We start from the raw sequence: 24,677 nt of genomic DNA, 5'->3' as shown, positions 1-24,677 counted from the left end.
CCCAGTTGGCCTTTGCTCCGTGGGCCGCCTGCTTCCGTACAACCTTTCAAGCCCGTCATCTGCTTCTTGCCGCTTGTAGACCGTCCGAATCTCCGGCCAGCGAGCTCGAATCTTCCGAAATCTCGTCGCGGGAATTTCATGGCCGGAGTTCTCGGCTCCTGCTCATCTCCGCTCATCCGGCCTCTTCAGCGTCGCCATTCACCCCGCCGATGCTTTATGGTTTCCGCTGAGCTCAGTGAGAGCTCTGCTCCATCTCCTTCCTCCGCTGTAGTAGAGGGTGAGGGTGGAAGTTCATCATCCTCGGCGACGTTTCCGTCGTCTCCTCCGCCTTCGTTTTCGCCTGCTGCGGGCTTTAAGCCGCCGCAACCAAAGCCGTTTTCCGTTCGCTCGGATAAGTTTCTGGACATACTCGGAGCTTCTCTCGCTCTGCCATTTCGTCTCGGCACTGGTGCTTTCGTTCAAGGGTTTGGAAACTGTCTTTTTTCGCTAATTATACATGCGTACTTTTCATTTTTTTGCAACTTTATCGGCATGTAAAAGGATAGAGATGAACAAGAACGTTGTTCTACTCAATATTGCTAATTTCACTTTGTTTCACTCGGGACAAGGGTTCTGTTTTTCATATTTTTGCTTCCTAAGGGTGTAAATTAGTTGAACATGAACAAATTAGGGTTTTGTTCGGCATGCTTCGTTAACCATTGCGCCAATTCGAGGGACCTTAAATTTGTCAATGGGCCAAAAAAATCGTTTTTCATGTTCATCTTGTTATTATTGAGCTAAATAAAAACAGCAAGCAAAATCAATAAACATCAGTTGCATCAAAAAACATTTTTTTGTTTCGGATTGATAATTTTACATGTCTGAAAAAATATTTGCAACTTTCCATAGTTAAACATTTTTTGGCAATGCAAAATTTAAAACATGCTTTTTTTGTAATTATGGAAGTATATTCAATAGTTTTTAAAAAAGAAATAGTGAAAATGATATTTACTTTTTTTTTGTTATATTGAGCTCTTTTCTAGCCAAACAATGAATGATTGAAATAATACTTTTACTCATTTATTAAACACATTGAAAAATGTTGATCAGATTCTTCTTGCTCGCTACAAACTAATTAATAAAATGAACTTTTATTGAGCTAAACAAGAACAGCTCACAAACATCAAGCTTTTTTTGAAGTTCTACTGTTGACCACATCTGCTTCTTTGAATGACAAAAGTAGTTTTAGGATGTTTGGAAAATATCCACGAGTAAAAGTTTAGTTATATGAAGGCTATAAGCACTCTTAGAATGGTAGTTTAGGTAGCTCCTAGAAAAAATCTTTTATGTATTTTACCTTTCTTGTCTACTTGATTAAGTATTTGATTAATTTATTTTTTAATATACTAATTAGATTAGGAAATTATATATGATTATATGAAAAATATTTTAGTAATTATTTCAATCATTCAATCAACTCATATCAACATTACAACAATATTTTACCAATCACAACTCTTATAACACTTTAGAAAACAATCTTAATATGATTTTACAAGTGCAACATAGCACAATGAGCTCAATGCACCAATGCCAAATGAAGCCTTAACTGCACTTCCATACTAATGCTTATTATTTTCATTTGGTTTATGTATAACATTACAACAATATGATTTTACTTCCTAGAAAAGCATTTTTATGTATTTTAGCTTTTTTACCTAATACATAAATAAATCAATTATCTTGATTACTTATATATTTATTGAATTTATTTTTTGTTAATAATTGTATGGAATTCATAATAATATTTATTTTGGTTATCCAACTAAGTCATATTAATTTAACAATAATATCTTACCAAAAAATAACTCTTACAACACTCTAGGTAAGAATCTTTAATAGAATTTTACCAGAAGCACAGCTCAAGATTACAATTCCAACTCTAGATTACAATCTCTAATATGATTTACCTAATAATCATTTGCAATATATGACAGCATAGCACAACACAAGACAACAATTCTCCATAGAGCCTTATGTCTCTCAAAATATTTGTAGAATTGGAGCAGTTTTCTTTGATTTAGCAGGATGTTTTCTTATTATTTCCTTATGGTAGGGGCCAATAATATGTTAAAAAACCTTCCATGCATAATTTTTCGTGATGCATTTGAGGATCTTGATATGCAATTTGCAGCTATTCAGCATCTTTAGTGTCGAAGGATCAAATTCCCCCAAATGAGTATGCTTTGAGCATTGCAGGTAAATAACAAATTCATTTCGTATACTTTTATTTTTTTTTCTAAGTTATTTAACAAGCTCATAACATAAATTCTAGCACGTTTCTTACTGTGAATGTTATCAAATTGATAGATATAGATTCAGCGCAATTTTTTTTGTTTTTTTGTAAATAACAATTTCTTCTGTTCTCCTTGGACATTTCAATTATAAGGTAGCCTAGAATAAGATTGTAGGGTTTCTTTTTTTTTTATACCACATAAAACTAGTCCAATTATCTATAGCACCCCCAAATCCAAAAAAAAAAAACCACCACCCAAAATTTCTATCACTTGAAACCATGACATTATTGTAAGTTTCAATTGAAGTCTCTCATAACGTCATGACAAGTCCAACACATCTGCCATTTCATCTTCTTGTCCACCCATCTCCTCTCCTTTATCTATGCCATTGTGGGCAGTTTGAACTCAGCAGCAGCTGGGTGATGAGTGGCTTGGAAACAGCTTGCCATGGAATCATTGTCAATTGGATGGGAAAGGGCAGAAGAATGGGTGGATGAAATAGGCCAGTGGACATATTAGCCAAACATGGTTAACCCATGTGTTGAATTAAGTTTGGCGTGCTAGTTCTGTGAGAATAAATGGGTGCTGTACCTGTAATTGTTATGGATCTTGGTTTCAAATATTTAAATGGGTTGGTTTTAGCTGGTATACTAGGATATATATATTTAAGGTGCTAAATGTTGGCCATTAAAAGAGTAGCATAATATTAAGTTAAGTGTTGCAGAGATGATTAAAAAAAAGTGTTGCAGAGATGAGGATGCTCAGGTGGATGAGTGACTTTACTCTTTAGAGACAGGATACGATATGAGCATATACGTGAAAATGTTGGAGTAGCTCCAGTGGAAGATAAGATTAGAGAGAGTCGCCTTAGATGTTTTGGTCGCATAAAATGGCAGCCTTCCGATGACACAGTTAGGAAAGTAGATGTATTAGATTTGACTTATGTTAAGAAGGATAGAGGTAGACTTAAAAGGACTTGGTAAAAATAAATTAGAAATGAGCTTTCTTTCTTATTAGATTTAAATGACAATTTAACTTTTTAAAGGGCACAATAGAGAAAGATTCATGTAGCATGACCACATAATGGGGTAAAGTTTGATGTTGTTTGTTGTTGGTGTGTGTTGTATATATATATTATATATATATATATATATATATTATATATATATACTTTAATGTCGCAGACCCTCAATATTGCATATATATAATGCTTACCATTGAGATGTCGAAAGCTGATCATTCAATTCCAATATAGCAAATAGCTTCACCAAATTTGGGCATTGCTTAGCTAATGTTTATCTATACAATTGACCAAATTTGTTTAGGGTTCAAGCTCAAAGAGACCTCAAGACTTGGTCCACGACCTGAGAAACCTATTGAGATTTATGAATTTGAAAGGTATAATCATTAATGCGTTTTGAGTTTAAAAGTGAGCTATGTCATCTTGGTTCATCCATCAAAATTGGTTTAAATTTCTTATGTGATCATTCTTTAAGATTTTTTAAGACTGACTGGCTGTTTTTCTTGTCCATGGACAACCGGGCTCAAAACCTTCAGTTGCCCTTTTTGCCGAAAGGTGAGCAGTCTTCCTTGTTCTCAGCTGTTTAAGAATATATACAAAAAAGCTTTAGTCTTATATCGTTATATAATAAATAGTTGATTATGTTTTACTAGTGATCTTTTATCAAGATGATTTTAGCAGCTTATTTATTTTATTTTATTTTTTTCTGAGAGCTTCTCTCATCATTTTTTATTATGTATCATTTATTAGTAACTTCTGAAATTTGCAGGTCAGGGAGATTGTTAGTATATTGGATCTTGATATTTTATTTTACCCTTGTCCAAAAAATGGTCCAAATTTCCGTCCAAAGGTTTTGCAGATGGGTGGCAAACAGCAATTTCCATACATGGTTTGCTCATTTCCTTGACCTCTGCTCTAAATTACCTTTTCAAAGATTCTGATTGTTAACCAAAACATAGTAGTACCGAGCAGAACAATATACAATTTTAAGTAAAAGCATGTTATTGAATTCTTCTTTTTATTTTTTATTTTTTGTAAAAATCTTACTCAAAATTTTGAAATATACATTGTAAATTAGGTGTTTAATCAGGGATTCAAAGCTTGCCCATTCCATAAACTAAGTCTCTACTTTTCATTATTATGATTATTCTTTTGGTGTTTGTTGGCGGAATTCCTGCTGAATAGCAAATTACAGAAATATCAAAAGTTTTAAATGCAAAGAAAAGCTTTTGCATAACTAACCAAGTGATATGGTTCAGGCATCTTTTATTCTTTGTAGTATTTGGTTAGTTTCAAAGTGGATAAATTATCAGTTAGGTCTCTGAGTTGTTGACTGTGCTTCATGTTGGTTTTTTTTTTTTAATTCTCCATTTTAACCCTCCACGTATGAGATTCTCTGATGAAGGTCATTTCATTAACAAAACTATAGAAGAGGAGAAAAGTAGAAAAAACTACTTTGTGTTTTATTGTTTAATTCTGTATGAAGTGTGGAATATTTTGTGGACTTATCCAAAATGTTTATAATGGAAATAAATCAATGTTACTAAAAAAAGAAATAATTTCCCAAGTTGGGCCAGTGGATTGAATAGAAGAGTATTCAAGATCGGAGGAGGATCAATTCAATGGTTATAACTCTTAATTCGTGTATTCAAGATCTCTACTAAGACTGGTTGACTTGTGGGTTCCACAATTGATGCAAGCAAAAATTTGGGGCTCCCCAAAAATAATTACTTTCCTAGGTAATAGAAATTATATGAAATTCCCAAAAATAGACAAAATATGACTTCACTTTTATAATTTTAAACGACTCTTACAACTCTTGACACTCACAAATTTTTGACATAAAAAACCTAAACTTGCATTCCATTTGTTGAGAAGAAGGATACAGGTGGGGTGGTCACTTGCAAATAGAAGAAAGAGGTTAGAAGACTAGACGAAGTAGAGGAGAGAGGAAGAAGTGGAACAAGCTCTCAAGCTTTTCCAAGAAAAATCTTCAGTTTTTCCATTCCAAAAATCAGCATACATCATCATCTTTTTTTGACAAAAAACACCACATATTTATAAGAGAGAAAGGGGAGACAAACAACCACTTGAAACCAATAATTAAGGGCAAGAGGCAGGCCAAAAGACACCACAAACAGCCCACAAAAAACTGCACAGAAAACAGGAAATGAAAGGCCAAGGGTCAGCCATAAAGCACCCTAAAAAACCTCTTAGAACTGGTTAATATTCACGGGACAGCAGCCAGAAACAGAACTGGCAAACATAGAAGACCCAACGGGCAACAGGAAACAGAACCGGCAAACAGAGAATCCCAACGGGCAGCCAGGTAACAGAGAGCAAATGGCACAACAAGGGGAATGAACAACATTTCGGAAACAGCATCAGAGGAGAAGAAACCGAAGGGGTAAAGAGACACAAGTCCACTCCACAATAATGAGAATACTTTTTTCATTTTATGAGCTAGGAAGTGAATTTACTCCACCAATTAATGAGCTAAACTTCAGCTTGAACATTAATGAGCTAACACCAAGTAGAAATCACATTTTAAGCTCAACACCAAGCTCAACACCAAGCCATAAGAAAGGTCGTAGTAGCGGAACCCCCACTTCGTCAACCCGTCAGTAGGGACTATATGAAGAACGAATGCCAGTTTGACTCGACCAGTTCAAGTGATCGTAGTCCACCGAATTCTCCTAAATGACTGGAGAATCAAAGTCCCAAAGGGAAGATGAGTCTTGAACAACCACTGAATGTACGAAGGCTCCAAATCTTCAACTACAAAGGATGACTCTAAATCTACCAACTTCAGTAAAATCAACATTGGGAAGCGCATTCCCTATAGCTCAAGTCTGAAGCTTGAATGGGTGTAAGAGGTCGGATCCAACAAGCCCAAATAGAGCCGGATCGCTGGCAGCTCCATCTACTCAACAAGCTATAAGAAAGGCCGTTATAGAGGAATCCCCATCTCAGTAACTAGAGGGCGAAGAGCTGTCAAATCTTAGCTCTCCTAATCCGATGAACTCAAGTGACTCAGATAAAAATCTTTTCAAGTGGTTTAGGATCAAGATACTACCTACATTCGGTACTATCAACCAAATTCAAAACTTGCAAATCTTTCAACAAATCCAAAGCAAGGATTGAAGAAAATTCTTCTTCAACAAGTCCGCCAAAGCACAAAGCAAAGGACCGAAGAAAATATTCCAAAGTTCATGAAAAGCCTAAGGTTGAACTAAGTGGATTTCGTCATTAACAAGTCCGCTATGCACAAAATTCTGGACTGATGCCTTCTTGCCATCGACCTCATATAAATCTAATGGATTTAGGTCTCTGGCATCTAACCCTTCATCAAGCCTGCCAAAGCTAGAAGTAGAGGGCAGAAGGAATACAAAATTTATGACAAGTCAGTAAAGACAAATCATATAACCCTTCTTTAAGTTCGCTACTCAGAGCAAAAGGAAGAAGGATCAAAATATCAGGACTCAAGCCTTGGATGACATCTACAAATGTCCTTAAAGACTGGGGGCATTTTAAATATTTATTTGGGTCGACATTGCACTACATGTCGAGATCCCCAAATAAATATTTAAAATTTTACCATATACAACCAGATCATAGAAGAATGTTGAGCATATACAGAAAGGCTGTAAACTAAAGTGGTCGTTGTGTTAAAAGAGAACAGATGTTGGTGATACTATCCACCATTATCAATCTACAAAGCCATGCTCTAGGGGCCCAAATACGAAGTGCTATATCACTATCCCGGGGGTCCCTACTTTACTAAAGCCAATATATCAATCATCTATGGATATATTTAAAAGAGCCGTGAAGAAGGAAAAAGTAGTGTGACATCCAAATAAATTTTTGGAGATCCACCAAATAAAAATCTTAGTGTGACGTCCAAACAAGTTTCTGGAGATCCACTAAATGAAAGCTCTAATGTAACATCTAGAACAAATATCTAGAGATCCACGGGGTCAATCAACATACAACAAATTTGGCTCGCTCTAGGCGCGTGCCACATTTGTTTGGGGGCATTTGTTGACCTGTGTAAAAAAAAATCAAATCACTTACCTGCTTGCACGTTGTGGCCATCCCGTGCACGATCGACGTCGCATCTGCCACGACTTCGCATGACTCACCTCGCGTCGCTAAATGGCCACGAGGAGGCCTTCAGCCTCTTTCCCCAATCCCGCTCTCTTTCTCGCGATCCCTCTTGCTATCTTTCTCGATCTCCCTCTCGTGTGAGCCTTCACACCTTCGACGACATTCTATTCCTGCGGTTCGGAAGTTACGACACTCGGATTGGAAGCACGACCAGAGCTCGCTCGCTGTAAAGCTTCGGCTCCATTTGTAGCTGGTTCGACTTTGCACCTTCTCCGACTTTCCCTTCCCTATTGAATCGAAAGACCGACATTTTGGTCGAAAGCGGGACGGGAGCTTGATCGTGCGAAGATAACTTTCTCTGTTTCACGCTCTTCTTCGGCCCATTCCCACTGCTCGACTTCGCTCCTCCGACGCTATCCCTTACAGCCGGATCGGAAGTTACGCATTTTGATCGGTAATTATGATTGATCAAAAAAATAATTAATAATAATAATAATAAAATATTCTCCCTTACCTTGATGTGCGTGTTGGGCCGGCAAACCACTCATGCACGCTTTTCTTTAGCATGGTGGAAGGGAACCCGGTGCAATGCCTACGACGAGGAAGGTGAGCGACCCCTCTATTCCAAAATTCTGTTCTCAGCGTTCGTGTCGAGCCGGCAAAACTCCTATGCACTGCTTTTCTCTAGCGTGGTGGGAGGGAACCCGGTGCGACACTTACGACGAGGCGGGTAGGCCTGATGCATGCTTTTTTTAGTGTGGCCGGGACAATTTTAAGTACCCGTACGTTTGGTGAAAATATGACTGTACTCGGACCTAATTTAGACTCGAATGAGCAGTGTACTTGTGACTCGGACTTGAACTAAAATAAACTCAAACTTGAATCCAAATAAACTTGAGTTTGAAATGAATTTTGAACTAAAACTCGAGCAAAATAATATAAGGCTCGAACTTGATTAAAGTCAAAGGACTGCAAGGAACTCGTACTTGAATCTGGACTCAAACTTGTAAGCCTTTTAGCAGAATTTGAACTTGATTAAATCATATGCAAGGGAACTCGACTTCAATTGAACTAAATGCAAGAGAACTCAAGCTTAAACAAACTATAAAGAACTGCACTTGAACTTGTACTCTGGACTCAAACATTAATGGCTTGAACAATTTGAACTCGAGCGAGTATTTGAGTTGGAATACGAGGGAACTCAAACTACAAGAACATTTGTATGGTCAATAGTGACTCAAATTACACTACAAGACCTCAATGCATACAAACAAAGAATATATTGGACTCTTACAACAGTCTCTACGAGATCAGGTGCATCATACTTGCAAGAATGACGAATGGTTGCAGAATGCATGGGTGTCCCCCTACATGCACTATTGAAACCTCCTACGACAACCCCTACAATGCCTGTAGATTGAGATGGCAATACTACTCCTTTGATAGTGGAAGACTCATCCCTACAAACAAATGCAATCATCAAAACCGTATGAAATTGGTGAAAGGTGGATATGATATAGGAACAACGGGTCTTCTACGAATATTTCTAGGAGGTTGTAGTGGATACAACGGGCCCTTGCAAATGAGCCATTGTGGATAACAATAGTGGGTACCTTGTAAACACAGCGAACCACTGTGGACACAAGTGTAGATGTTGCCCACATCAGAGGTGATTGAGACGCTACTAGTATGTTGGATATAAAGACAACTCGATGTACGAAAAAGGACACCTCGTGGCAGAATGGAAGAGATGTTTGAGCAAATTCGAACTTAAACTTTCTGGTGTTCCAAAATTTCTTCTCGGTTATGTACTAAGGAAGAAAACAGTTCATACATCCACAAATATCAGAAATAACAAGTCTATGACATTAAAAAGCTTGAAAGAAGTTCTCTTTAAAGCTGCGGTCCCTGATTTCAAAGTCTAGAAAGGCCTCCCGGTGAACGAGAAAGGGGAGTCAACATCAAGATGATGAGATGCCTCATGACATCCAGATAATATCGCCACCGGATCTGCAACACTTATACAAGTAGACAGAAGGCATTTATAACCTACAACGCCATTGGATCTGCAACACTTATACAAGCAGACAGAAGGTGTCTACAATCTACAACGACCGCCACCGGATCCGCAACACTCGTATTAGCGAACAGAAGATGTATATGAGCTCTCAAATGAAATGTTGTGTATTCAAATCATCAAATGGCAATTACCTGTACAACTAAAATATTTCAAAATGCCCCTACACGTGCACCATAATTTGTAAACACATAGGTACACTAAAGGGGAAAATACAATCTCGACCCGCATGGGCCCCGACGAGCTTGTTATTGGTACACATGTGACGTCTAGGGATGCTGCGCGGGTTAATTAGTGAATTCAAGTTCGAACCTAATCATTCTATACAGATCAATAGGTGTTGATAGGGTTCGAACTATATACATGGTTGTAGCGACCGGTATATTTGTTTTTATACATTCATATTAGGTCTTCAAGGCCTATAATCAAGAAAATTCACTAACAAAGGCATTAAGCCTATGAAATCCGATCATTCTAAGCAGGTAAATAGGAGTGGACAGGGTTCGAATCATCAGATAAATATACGGTCACGAAGTTGACCGGAATATTTATTTTATGCATTCATATTAGGCCTTTAACAAAGAAAATTTACAAACAAAGGCATGAAGCCCGAGAAACCCGATCCTCTGTTGACAGCTCAATAGAGTTAACAAGGTTCATCCACAAATAGAAATATTTTCAAATGGAAGTGGCCCCGACACCCCGATGATAGCCGTGCTGAATGAAGTTCTCAACCGGAGAGGATCAAAAACACTTTCAATTGCCTCCAAACTTTCACAAAATTCAAATTCCTACAAAAAGATAAGTGACTTTAACATCACCCCGATGATGACCGTGTTGAATGCAAATCTCAACCGGAGTGGTTCATTCCAAATATTTTAATAATGCCACCCAAAGTCCAAAATTCCAAAATCATCCAAATTCAGATATTTATAATTAAAAATCAACCATCCAAACACTTAAAAGTAAAATCCATCCATCCTCTACAACAGTTTGCCGGGGTGGACAAATTAAAATTAACTTAAGCTCACATAGAGCTAATGCCTAGTCGAAAATATCACTAAGATCCATTCTCAAACAATCTCCTGCTAGTAAGGATGTGATACGTGTTCTCTAACTGGCGGTTTTGCCGTCAAATGGCACCGCAGGATAAACAGTTATGACCCGGAGCCCTCTGAACCGAGTGGTTTTGCCGCCAAATGGCACCGCAGGATAAACGGTTATGACCCGGGACCCTTTGAACCTAGTGGTTTTGCCGCCAAATGGCACCTGAAATACCGGTTATGGCCAGAGCCAATACTCTCCTTAGTGGCATCAAACCCTTGAGAAATGAATCAATAGGATATGATCGATGGGGCACAAATCCCTCTGTTAGCTAAGGTGGATTCAAATTTGCCCCCTTAGACAAATATTCACTTCAGGTCTACAAGGTACCCTTGGACGAAGCAACCCATGGCTGTCGACAAGGATCATTCTGTTAGGTTGGGTTGACTACCTCCTCTGACTAAGTAGACCAGGGACCACGATGGCCCGGGACGACGGAACCATGGGATCTTGATCAGGTCCATCATCCATTCCCCCTCCATCCGCTTTAAGTGCAAGATGGTGAAATTTCTATTTTAAATATCAAACCTTGAACCTCCAACATCCAAACCCTTCAAATTCCGACCCTACCTATATCCATGCTGCTACTATATGCCAGATAACACGTATTTATATGTATCTGATTGATGACTAGCCTTAATCAAAAGTTCTCTCTCATCATCAAGAGTTGTAATTAACTATAGAGGCTTGCACCTATAGGAAACCAGAACTCAGATCATAAAGTCCTCACAAAATGAGGGCGAAATCTCTTGGTAGTGTCTTATCTACAAACTCATCTTCCTTCCAAAATTTACCCCGGAACTTAATTATGTTAAAACTCCCTTGCCGAAGAAAGATAAAGCAACAAGCGGGCGGAGGCCAAGGCCAAATTTTCGGAGCTCACAATCCTTTTGATGCAATTGGAATGGGATTTGCTTCTTTTGCTGAAACTGTCTTAGCATCCCTCTCTTTCTTGTATTTCAGTTTTGAAATCTAATGATGTTCATGAAATCCTTTTCTTCTGTCTTAAGTAAGAGGAAGAGAATAATGGATTGCTCTCACTGTCTCTTCTTATATTTAGAATGATTTTTTTCAGTAGAATGTAGCTTTTTTATTATTTTAACTCTAATATAATTTTGTATTTCTTATTTCTAGTGCAGGTTGATCCCAACACTGGGGTCTCAATGTATGAATCTGATGATATAATAAAGTATCTTGTCACCAAATATGGTACATTCAAGCTCGTTTTCTTGTCATTCTTGTCTTCAATTTGAAAATAAAAGTCCATCTTCAGACCTCATACATGAGAGTATCATACTGTAAATCATCAACTTTTTGTATGACTAGTCACATATGATACTCTGCATTTCACTTACTCTGCATTTTAGGGGAGGATGAAAACAACTAAAGATAAATATATTTCCTTGTTCCATAAGTAATTATTGATTGATTAAAATTTGTTAGTAAGGAGAGCAAAAATGGATAAAAGTGGATCATAGCACAGGTTATTATAACTTGACCTATTATTTTATTAAAATTGCTGCAAAATCAGCATTGTATGGGGCCAGATGGAACAATATTTAAATTAGCCGTCATTACTCCGCAAGATTGTTGATCCAACGTTGCCTTATTATTCAATTATAAGTACCAATGAGTAGTGATGGTTTAAGGGAACAAATGAAGGAAAAGCTTGCATCTTAAAGGCTTACGCTAGTTTATTGTGTTCTTTAGCATTGATCTGTCTTGGAGACGAGAAATTTTTTATTTGGGAATGTTTGGAAATGAGCACACTTTGTCAAATCTTTAGTTGAATTACTTATTTTTTGTAGCATCGTACTCAATAGATGTTATCCTTGCTTATTAGTATGACATATGACATATTTTTCAATAACAAATAGTTCACCTTCTGAAGCATGAATACTGACACGAGGGATAGACACAAAATGAGCATACAACGGGCTGTGGACACAAATATGTAATTGAAACAAATAATGTCAATATTTTTAAATTAAAAAGTATTACACAATGAAATATAATATCATATATAGCGCATACAAGGCTTAAAGATCAATAAAGAACTGATGTTCTAATACAATTACATAACAATATTGCATTAATTGTTTTTGACTATCAATAATAAACCAATGTTATACAACATTATTTTGTCAATATCAACATTGTATTTCCACACAAAAATGTCAAAAACTCAAAAAGAGTATATTCTTTCATATAACCACACAAAATATGACCATGTTGATGCATCATTAATTGGGCTAAATAGACTGGGTGACACGATCATTATCACAATTGACATTAACGTTATCTTTACTAGCATCCACACCATCATTGAAAAAAGCATGGTTTGGGCTTATTGAGAAGCAAAATCACCATCATTGTGTCTTAGCTGTGTCAAGATGTACTTTTAATCATATCAAGGGGTATTTTGGTTGCATTTGACTCTAAAATTAAAATAGACAAGAAACATAATTTGTAGGCGCAACATGTCAATTATGTGTCAGATTGTATCAGAGGTGTTTTTGTACTATACACATGTTTAACATGGGCATAAGACTTTTTAAAGTGTTAGTTTTTAATAAAGTACACCATATTATAAAGGTCCCAGTGGAGCTATATTATATGGTGTAGCACATATCATTTTTAAAAAATAGTTCAAATATAAAAAAAAATCATGACTAATGTGATAGTTTTATCCAATAATATTGCTGGTAATTAACCAAAGTATATCACGCAAAACTAAGGATTATGTAAATAACAAATTGAATTAGAATAGAGGAAGAAAATGAATAACAATTGCAAGAAGGAAAGAGCATAAGTAATTATTGGATTGAGGGTGAACTGTGTGGGTTTTACTATAAGCCGATGTCAAGCAACATCATGGACAAGGGACAAGGGAGATGAGAGATAATGCTACCCTCAGTGTTTCTAGATGAATAGAAACTTGTAGTTTTTTTGGATTAATTAATCAATGACGACTCATGGAGGTGATTGTGGTAGTGATTGGAACAATAGATTTCTTATGGATTGAAGGATGATTTGCATTTTTGGATCAAAGGTCACTTGCAATTTTTCTTGATGTTTGTGATTGCAACTTCTTGATTGTCAGTTGTTTTTGCTTCCTTGTTGATGCCTCACATCTTCTTTATTATGTATTGTTGATCTCCTCGTCCTCCTACTACTACTATTCCCATTGACTACTGACTAATCTAATAATAATAATAATAATAATAATGACGAATTGACGATTCTTCCTAATCCCGTTGCACTTCTCCCATAATCGCACGATCTTGCCCACCCTATACTAACATGATTCCTTCTCTCATGCTCTCTTATTCTCTCCGTATTCAATAATAACATGAAATCTTCTTCCCATGTCTCTACTCCTTGATACCCTCAACTACAAAGAAGTCAAGAAGTCATGAGAAAGGTCGCTAGACAAAGGCACTAATGACACCAATGCCTCCTTGACCCTTATTCATCACGAGATTACAATCCTCCCGTCCGCTCCTCGATAACCTTGGCCACGAAGAAGCTAGTAAGCCATGATGAATCTTGCTGGAAAAATGAACCGATGGCATCAACACCCCTTGACCCTTCTTCCTCTCTGCTTCTAACTCGAGACCAAACTTTCAATCTCCCTCTTCTCTTGTGCATGCACTGACAACCTGAACGAGACCTCATCCTATCGATGCCCCACCTCACTTTCTCCACTTTTGACATTCTTCGTCCTTTGGATTCTACTTGAAACTCGACCGCAGATATAAGGAAGTTGTGAGTGGAGTTTGCTACCAAGGCATCGACAACACAATCGAAAAGAGAAGTGCATTAGATTTGTAGATCGAAGTTCTGCCCAACACTCGTATGGAAAAAAAGAGAAAATTGTGTACTTCATTATTGCCATAAGGTCATTGTTGTGTTGTCATCATTGCCTTGCATGCAAAGTATAATGGTAAAACCTAAACATTAAATTCTCATACTCATGCATGTTGTCTGATCTGACAAGAAAAATCCAAAAAACATGCTTGTGCACGTTATTCTAATACGGTAGGGAAATTTGTGCAGGTACTTGAAGGCCTTTGCATGTTTTTCTAAGTGTGGTTAGTATGGAAACCCCAAACTGTGGTGTTCTAGGCACCGACAATGCCCATTTTTTTAAGTATGATGTGATGTTTCTATTTATCTTATGTGCAAACGAGACGGTGAGAGGTAGTTGAAATTTTTAGTGATTGAAACTTAAAAAGATCAAAATTTAAATGAACTTTTTGGACTCTATAACGCAACTTACAAAATTAAGAAATACTTAAAGCACCTCAATGCAATATACATTGTGTCAAATGAACTGCAAGAATCAGAATTGAATAAAAAAATTAAACTCATAATTAGATAATTGGCATCTTAGCAGCTCGTGTATGAACAAGAATAAAATTTGAAAGCTTGCTAACACTCGTGTATGAACAAGAATAAAATTTGAAAGCTTGCTAACAAGCATGGCCAGGATCTTTATCTGAAAATTCATAACTCTGAATTTTGAAATGAATATTCACTCCAAAAATGGCTAAGACAACTTCTGTAGTTAGAAGGGAAGAGCTACTACTATTTGAACATGAATTGAGGAGGAAACACAAGCAAAAATTTATTGTTTTAATACAAAACAAGAATTTTGATTGCCACTATCATCATTGGGTCTATGACAAGTACATGCTAATGGATAGAATGCAAAATATTGTGCTTAAAATAAAAAAACTCTGTGCACATGCCAACAACAAAATATTCGCTCAAATAGTTAATACAATAATTCGAAGTCTTGAATGTGCTTTGTAGGGAATTATTCAACTCAAATATGGCACCTCATAAGTCATGCAAGGGCTTTTAAAAACATACTAGTGCATTATGCAAGTGCACCAAAAGTTGTGCAAGAGCATTGAACAATATACAAAAGCATCGAAAGATGGGCAAATGTACTATGCAAATGCATCATGCATTTCTATTGAATAGCATACAAGTGCACCTTACAATTGCATAAAAAGATGTGCGTGTGCATTATGCAAATGCCTTGAGTTGTGCACAAAATGAATCATGAAGAGTCAATGTCATATTTAGCATATAGCTATGATTTCTCTTAAAAGATCTCACGCTAGTGAAGAGTGGCATATGTCCTCTAACTGAGTGATTTGTAGTTAAATGACATTATTAAACAATTATTATGACCATCGTGTTGTTTCACCATAAAATGATTCCATTAAATTATGATCACGGCTTAGCCCAGATGTTCTTCAATGGCCCAAGCCCTTTTAACGACGAATCATATGGTGTACTTTATAGGACATAAAGCTCTATATTAGCTAACATCAACTTAAAATTTTCCCCTTGGACATGCATTCACTTCTGGTCCACTAGATTCCCTTGGACGATACGAACCATAATTGTTGACAAGGATCCTTCAGTTATTTGGGGTTGTGTTACGCCGGCCCAGGAGGGGCCGGCTGGACCGGTCCAACCAGAACTAGTTCGGTCTACACCTAGCAGGCCAGAGCCAGGCAGAACAAGGTAGAGGAGGGGGGCGGAAGCTTTGGTGGGCCCATACATGAGTTAAACACATTGTTGGGAGGAAAAATTTGGATTAGAAGGGTGTTTAGGGAATTTGTATCCTTCTTTTAGCCTTAATTAGGGAGTAATGATAGAATTAGGTTTTCATCTTGAATTTGATTGAGAATTTGAGATCGAGGTTTCTTTTGCTTTGGGCTCTTGGCGTTGCCGGAGATTTGGAGAGTTGTTCTTCCTCTCGGATTGAAGAACAATTATATCTTTGCTATTTTACTTCATCATCTAGTGAAATACAAGTCCCTTGTGGAGTTCTCTCTCAGTTTTTCCCTTGGATTTGCTGTTGTGGACAGCAGTATTGCGACTGTTTCTTATCGATTTGGGTTAGGATTGCTTGCAAACTCAAGTATTACCTTAGGGTTACTTGCGAACTCAAGTATTTCCTATCAAATTGGTATCAGAGTGTCGATTTGGGACCTTTGGCGGCTGAAATTCGGAAATTTCAGCGGGTTTTTTACAACCGGAAGAAGATCTTTGTGATCCGTGTGAAGAGAGATGGCCGGGAAGAAGGTAGAGGTTTTGGAAGGCAAGTTCGATCAACTAAAATTAGATTTGGAGGGAAAGTTCTTTGACTTTCAAACTCAAATCGCCTCCAACAATAAAAGGATAGGGGGGAAATTCACGTTGATAGAGGAAATGCTGAAGAAACTGTTGGAGTTGAAGGCTAATCCTACGACATCAGAAGCAAGAGAGACCACTGGAGGCCATGGTGTAGGAGGGAGTCCGAACCCGTTTAGGGGGAGGAGAAATCCGGAAGTGGAGGTCATTGAGGGAGAGGACATGTCACCTCTAGAACCACTTTCTAGAGAAGATGTGAGTTTGGGAAATGACCGGAGGGGTGCTGATTTCGTTGGGAGAAGGGAAGAATTTCATCGTCGGGGTGCTGATTTTGAAGGGAGGAGAGGGGAATACGATGAAGGTTTCGGGTATAATCGCCGGAGGGAAGATCGTGATAGTTGGGGAGCACCTACTCTTCGAGGAATGGGAGGTTATGTAGGATTCAGGGGAAACGGGGGAGACCCACGGGTGAGGAAGTTGAAGATGCCCGTCTTTGAGGGTGAAGGCGGCCATGGCTGGATCTAAAAGGTGGAGCGATACTTTACTGTCAATGGGTTGATAGAGGATGAGAAGCTGACAGCGGCGGGTTTGTGTTTGGAAGGAAAAGCCTTGGTATGGTATCAGTGGCGTGACAGAAGGGAGCCCATCCGGAGCTGGAGAGAGTTCAAAGATTGCTTATTGGAGTGTTTCCGAGCCGATGGGGGAGGGGACTTTTATGAGCAATTTTTTGCATTGACTCAGGAGGGGACTGTGGCAGACTACTGGGACAAGTTTGAGTACTTGGCTAGCAGATTATATCACATTTCAGAGTCAGCCCTGGAAAGGAACTTTATGAAGGAACTGAAACCGGAGATACGAACAACGGTCAGGGTGCTGGAGCCGAGGAATCTAGGGAAGGCTATGGAGCTGGCGCAGTTGGTGGAAGATCAGAAGAAATCAAGAGGGGCTCTAGAAAACTACTGAAGGGGGCATACCGGATGACTACCACTTTCTTACCGTCAAAGGGACCAAGGAGTTTGAAGGAAGGGCCAAAGGATAAAACTGGAGGAGGGGGAAACAGGGGACAATTCAAAAAGTTGACAGAAAAGGAGATGCAGGATAAGAGGACAAAGGGATTGTGCTTCAAATGTGATGAGAAGTACATGCCGGGGCATAAGAGCAAGTACTGAACTCTTCAGGCTCTCCTTGTCTGTGAAGACGAGGAAAATGAGGAGGGAGGTGGGAGCAGATCTGAAGAGGAGGAGGAGAAGCTGCACCTGGATGTGGAAGTGCCTCTGAACTCTGTAGTGAGATTCACTCCGAGTTACACTATGAAAGTTTCTTTCATTAGTAAAAGATAGTAGTCTATCCCTATATTTAGGTTGAACTGTTTTCATCTATAGTAAAAGATAGTCTATCACTCTATCCCTATTTTGGGATGAACTTTTCTCATCTAGTAGGAGAATAATTATCTACCGTGTTATTTGATCTCAGAACTCCAGATCACACTATTGATTATATATACACTAAAATTATATATGGAATGAGTTTTATCGGCTTTCATCATAATGTAATTCTTTACGCATGTTAAAAAATCAGAAATAATTAGACAAAATATAGAGAAACCCATGTAAAATTTTTGATTTGCCCATATATTTCACCAATTAAAATCATTAAAAGTATTCTAAACATCATTAACAATCCATACGTTTAATATGGGCCATTTGAAACTCTACATTGAAAATCACATTTAATGCCATGAAAATCCATTCATTAAGAAAATTTTGATTTATTTAATTGATGATTAAATGTTTTTAAATTTTTTTGAAATGGTGCATGATTAGTTTTATAGATGCTAATGATAATTGCTAGTTTTGATTTTGTACTTAAATTCATGCCATAATTGATGAGGTATGCGGTGGAAGAAGCAGGTTCACAAGGTAGTTCACTACGAACGAAGGCAAGATAACGAAAATGGCGAAGGCCAGGAATACTATTTCATTAGCTGTATTGCTCATCTTCTCCGGGAGAAGAAATACAAAATGGCTACTACTAAAAATAGCTAAAGGCTAAAAGGAAGAGCCTGCACATATAACTAAATAAAGCAACTAAATAGTGTTGCAGCTGATAAAATAACAGAAAGCTGCAGGAAATATTCTAGTAAGGAAAACAAAAGGATAGTGTGCACCAGGCCGACGTGGTGCCGCCACAGTGATGCTCCGCATCATTCTCCCCCTCCAACAGAGGAATCTGACTCGGATGAGGAAAGATTGGTAGGTGCAGCGTCGGGCGGGTGATACGCCATGAGATCACCAACATTGAAAGTAGTCGAAGTGTTGTAGTGACTAGGGAGATCCACGACATATGCGTTCGGATTGATTTGCTTGAGAACAGCGAATGGACCAACCTTCCGTTGGCTTAATTTCGAGTAAGCACCCTGTGGAAATCGCTCACGACGCAGGCGGACCATGACTAAGTCGCCTGGACTGAACTTCCATTCTTTTCGGTGCCGATCAGCAGCCTCTTTGTATTTAGCATTGGACTTTGTAAGTTGTTGGCGGACCTCCAGTAACATGGTAGCGAATTGTTCAGCAAAATCAGTAGCACGCTGGCTGCTACATTTAGGGAGAACCGCGATGTCAACAGTGTGATTCGGCTGCTTCGTGTACACTATACTGAACGGAATTCGGCCAGTGGACCGATTGGTCATACTGTTATAAGCGAACTCGGCTTGTCCCAATATTTCGTCCCAAATTTTTGGGTGTTCCTGTACCACACAGCGTAACATATTCCCCAATGTTCGATTTACGACCTCGGTTTGCCCATCCGTTTGAGGATGATAGGCGGAGCTGAGCTTGATTTCCGTTTGAAGTCGCTTCCATAATTCTTTCCAAAAGTGGCTAATAACTTGACGTCGCGATCAGAAGTCAAACTTCTGGGTAGCCCATGAAGCCGCACAATTTCGGCGAAGAAGAGTCGAGCAACATTCAACGCGTCGAACGTCTTCTTACACGCCACAAAATGAGCCATTTTGGAAAAGCGATCAACAACAACCATAATCGAATCGTGGCCTCGCTTGGTACGTGGTAAACCCATTACGAAGTCCATGTTTAAATCTTCCCAAATGGTTTCGGGTGTGGGCAGAGGTAGATACAGCCCTTGTAGATTTCCTCCAGTTTTGTAGCTCTGGCACACAGGACACCGCTCCACAAATCTCATAACATCTCGATGCAAATGTGGCCAAAAAAATCTGTCCTGCAATTGTAAGTAAGTATTGTTTCGCCCCACATGTGCAACTAACCCGCCTGAGTGGACTTCCTTGATGAGTTGCGGCCTCCAGGAGGATTCGGGGATGCAGAGCTGATTAAATCGGAATAAAAACCCATGTCTGAGGGAAAATTCTTTGGCTTGGTCGCTGTTTATACAATCCGCCCAGATTTTTCCAAAATCTTGGTCCGTGGCGTACAACTCTTTCAAGCAGTCCAGTCCTGTAATTTCGGTTTGCAATTGCGTGAGAAGGACACTACGCCGGCTAAGGGCGTCAGCCACCTTGTTCTGTGCACCGTATTTGTGCCTTAAAACGAAATTGAATCGTTGTAAGAACAGAACCCATTGGGCGTGCATACGATTGATATGCTTTTGGCTGTTAATGAATTGCAAAGCTCGGTGATCTCTGCACAAAATGAATTCCTGATGCAAGAGATACGGCTCCCACTGCTTAAGGGCTCGCACGGCAGCATATAATTCTTGTTCATATACACTCCATTTTTGCCGAGAGGGGCAAAATTTCTCGCTGAAGAATTCAACTGGTCGGTTGTCTTGGCTTAAAACAGTGCCGATGCCAATGCCCGATGCATCCGTGTCAATGTGAAATGGCTTGTCAAAATTTGGCAAGGCCAACACAGGGGCGGTCGACAATGCTAGTTTGATGGCTTCGAAGCTGTGTTGTTGATCGTCTCCCCAATAGAACTGCTTCAGTTTGAGACAGTCCGTAATAGGTGCCATAACCGTGCTGAAATCTTTTATGAATCGACGATAAAAGTTAGCAATCCCATGGAAACTGCGTATATAAGTGAAGGATCTGGGAATGGGCCACTGCGTGATAGCGTCTACTTTGCGGCTGTCCACTTCCACTCCTGTAGATGACACTACAAAGCCAAGAAAGTAGACAGCAGAAGCAGCGAATTGGCACTTACTTGGGTTCAGATAGAGCTGATTTTCCCAGAGTACAGTGAGAATTTTTTTTAGATGCTCCAAGTGATCGTCCACGGAGGTACTAAATACAAGAATGTCATCAAAGTAGACGACACAACAATCATTGATGAATGGCTTGAGAACCTTTGTCATTAATCGCATGAAGGTGGACGGTGCATTGCATAGCCCAAAGGGCATGACCCTCCATTCATACAAACCTTGTCGTGTCTTGAAGGCCGTCTTTCACTCGTCACCCGGACGGATCCGTATTTGATGATACCAACTTCAAAGATCTAGTTTGGAGAAAATGGTGGCGCCGGAAAGTTTCTCTAACAGCTCCTCCACACGGGGCACCAGAAATCTATACTTAACGGTAATTTTGTTGATGGCCCGACTATCCATACATAATCGCCACGTGCCGTCTTTCTTGGGGACTAAGAGAGTCGGAACCGCACAAGGACTTAGGCTTTGTTGAATCAGATTGAGCTTTAACAGCTCATCCACCAACTGCTGTAACACTTGATGTTCCATGGGGCTTAATCTGTGATGGGGGAAATTTGGCAGCGATGAACCCGGTATTTAGTCAATCTGGTGTTGTAAGGTTCTTAAAGGAGGTAGAGTAGCTATCGTTGGCTCAGTTAAAACATCCTGAAATTGATTCAGCAGGTGTTTGATAGCTTGCGACCCTTGTTCAACGACAAGTTCTGGAGCTTGTTCAACGACAAGTTCTGGAGCTGATTCACGGACTACCAGGGAAAATAACATAGACCTCTCCTGATAAGTAGAGAGTAGACCGTTGCCTGTAACAAAATGCAAGGCAGGTGGTACTGCACCTGTCTTTCCTCCCTGATCGGTTGAGTGAGGCAGTAACCAAAGCCGCTTGCCTTTCCATTCTAATGAATAAGTATTAGCACGCCCATCATGAGTTTCAACCACATTGAATTGCCACGGACGGCCTAATATTAGGTGACACACATCCATGTCGACCACATCACACAGCACCTCACACGAGTAGTGTTTTCCTATGGAAAACTGAATCCGGCACATGTCAGTCACCATGATCTCCATACCTTTTTTGACCCAGCTGATCTTGTATGGTTGGGGGTTCTTTGTGGTCTTAAGTTGTAATGCTTGAACAACGGCACGAGAAACCACATTTTCTGTGCATCCGTTGTCGATGAGCAAATCGCATGCCTTTCCTCCTATGGTGCACTTGGTTTTAAAAAGTGAGTGCCGCTGTGAATTAGTTTGCTTCTTTGGGGCCAGTAATAATTTTTCGAGAACACAAACTAGCGGCTCCCTGTCATCAGCTATGACATCTTCAACATCCGTGTGATTCTCTTCCCCGAGAAGATTCTGGTCCAATTCTCCTTCTCCTTCCCCATCAAGTACTTGTAATTGCTGCCGATTAGGACATTCGTTGGACTTGTGTCCTGGATGGAAACACCTGAAGCATTTTAGTCCTTGTGGCCGTGGATAGAGATTTTCTCTGGGAGGACCTTTCGGTTTTACAGGGACTCGAGGATCAGAACTCTGCTTTGCGGAGTTTGCTGGCCTGCTGTTATCCGCCATTGGGGTATTTTTGCGAATGATGGTTCCTGGAGGTTTCAAAGTGTCCAGCCCCGTATCTACTACCGCTCTTCTGTGTGTGTTGCTCCGCCAATGTCGTGCCTGCTGAGTCTCTGCTTTAAGTGCAAAAGTAACGGCCTGGGAGAGTGACCATACTGAGTTCATCTCCAATTTATCTTGAATACTGTCTTTCAAGCCCCCAATATACCGGGCGACCAGCTGATTGGTGTTTTCATTCAGGTCATTCCGAGCCGACAAGCTATAGAACTCTTCCGTATACTCGCTAACGGATTGGCTACTGCAGTGTTGGTATTTCAGGTACAACAATTGTTCATAGTCGGTGGGGAGGAAATGCCCGCGCAGAAGTTGCTTCATTTGTATCCAGCTACGAACCGGCCCGCGTCCTTCTCGTCGCCGCGATTGAAGTAACTGCGACCACCAGGCACTCGCTCCACCTTTGAGTCTGCAGGCGACATACTTGACTTGTTTCTCCGGCTCGATCTCCATCTAATCAAAAAAATTCTCAACAGAACGTTCCCAATCTAAGAAATCCTCAATATGCAACTCCCTTCGAAGAAAGGAATGTCCAACTTAACTCGGAATTCCCCTTGGTGTCGGTCACGCCCCAGGTACCGGCGTGGTCGCCGCTCCACCATTTCAGCATCGGAATCCGACAATCCCGTGGGCTGATTGGTTGCGAAATCCTCTTATGAATCTGAGAAATCGGCAATGACGGCTGCGCGTTGTTGGCCCCTACGTTGAAAGCCTCTGTTCGCATCTACAGAGGTATTCATGATTGGAGCGGGTCTGCCTACTCTTAATGGGGCTTCGCCAGTTCTGGCGATTGTTGGCTCAAGGCGGCTGTGAGGCGATCGACCGCAGCGACCAAGTCGTACAAACGTTTCTCTACTCCAGCGTGCGTAGCCCAAAGTGCCTCCAAACTTCGGTCATCACCGCTCGTCGCACGCTTGCTGGACTCTGCCATCTTACCGAGCCACTGGCTCTAATACTAATCTGATGAGGTATGCGGCGGAAGAAGCAGGTTCACAAGGTAGTTCACTACGAACGAAGGCAAGATAACAAAAATGGCGAAGGCCAGGAATACTATTTCATTAGCTGTATTGCTCATCTTCTCCGGGAGAAGAAATACAAAATGGCTACTACTAAAAATAGCTAAAGGCTAAAAGGAAGAGCCTGCACATATAACTAAATAAAGCAACTAAATAGTGGAGCAGCTGGTAAAATAACAGAAAGCTGCAGGAAATATTCTAGTAAGGAAAACAAAAGGATAGTGTGCACCAGGCCGACGTGGTGCCGCCACAGTGATGCTCCGCATCAATAATAATCTAATTTGTAAAAAGAAAAATAATTTCCTCTTGGAAGTAATGTACACACACATAATAAAATAAATTATTATTTTTAGTAGTACTATTTTCAATGAGAATGAGACATTTTCCGAAAGATTGCGTCTTAGATTTGCCCTTTTTGTCTTTATTTCTGTGTAGGTGATGGTACTGTTCCTCTGATGTTGTCACTTGGCCTTATTACTGTAAGATCCTATTTTCTCGCATCTTTTCAATTAAAACTTGTTTTAAATCTTTTTAGCTTAGTTTATATTAATTTCTTAATAGTCCTCCCCTCATTTGCAATACTATATATATATGCTTATATTTATATAATGTTTTTTTCATACAGACCTTAACTGAAGGGTTTGCAATGATTGGTCGAATGGGAAAGGCAAGAAAATCTATGCTCCTTTATCTAATGCATTTCCAATGCTAATCCAGCACTAATGTCTTACAATGCGAAATGAGATTATGCGTTATATGAATTTATCAAATAATATCCTCACCAAATTCTTAAATGGATTCACAGGGATCATCATACAGTCCATCAAGACTCCCACCAATGCCGCTTGAATTATGGGCATATGAGGTATTTCTACCAGAGTAGCATGCACATCATCCATTTCTGCTCCTACAGTCCTTTTTTTAGTAAATTATGTTTTGCTCGTTGCAGCCTTCTCCATTTTGTAAAATTGTGCGAGAAGTGCTCGTTGAGTTAGAATTACCTCATTTGTTGCACAGGTACAGATATTTTGCACAATTATCTACACTTTATATGTTCATCTACAGTCTATTCAAGTCCCTTTTGATTTTTGTTTAAATGGGAACTTAGATGATTTTGTTATTTG

The 24,677-nt window shown here is 39.4% G+C and overlaps 1 protein-coding gene across 1 annotated transcript; it reads left to right on the top strand.

The window, feature by feature from the left end:
- Positions 1 to 24,664, top strand: LOC110108143. Its single transcript, XM_020838656.2, has 10 exons — positions 1 to 464; positions 2,174 to 2,238; positions 3,602 to 3,674; positions 3,834 to 3,852; positions 4,067 to 4,186; positions 11,725 to 11,794; positions 23,989 to 24,032; positions 24,179 to 24,220; positions 24,359 to 24,418; positions 24,503 to 24,664. The coding sequence occupies exons 1-10, from the start codon at positions 139 to 141 to the stop codon at positions 24,647 to 24,649; spliced, it is 966 nt and encodes a 321-aa protein (XP_020694315.2). The 5' UTR covers positions 1 to 138; the 3' UTR covers positions 24,650 to 24,664.
- The last annotated feature ends 13 nt before the right edge of the window (positions 24,665 to 24,677 follow it).

The sequence above is a fragment of the Dendrobium catenatum genome, unplaced genomic scaffold (genome assembly GCF_001605985.2).
Source record: "Dendrobium catenatum unplaced genomic scaffold, ASM160598v2 fragScaff_scaffold_493, whole genome shotgun sequence".
Lineage (NCBI taxonomy): Eukaryota > Viridiplantae > Streptophyta > Magnoliopsida > Asparagales > Orchidaceae > Dendrobium > Dendrobium catenatum.
Note: the sequence above shows the minus strand (reverse complement) of the source record. Positions and strands in the feature narration are given on the sequence as shown.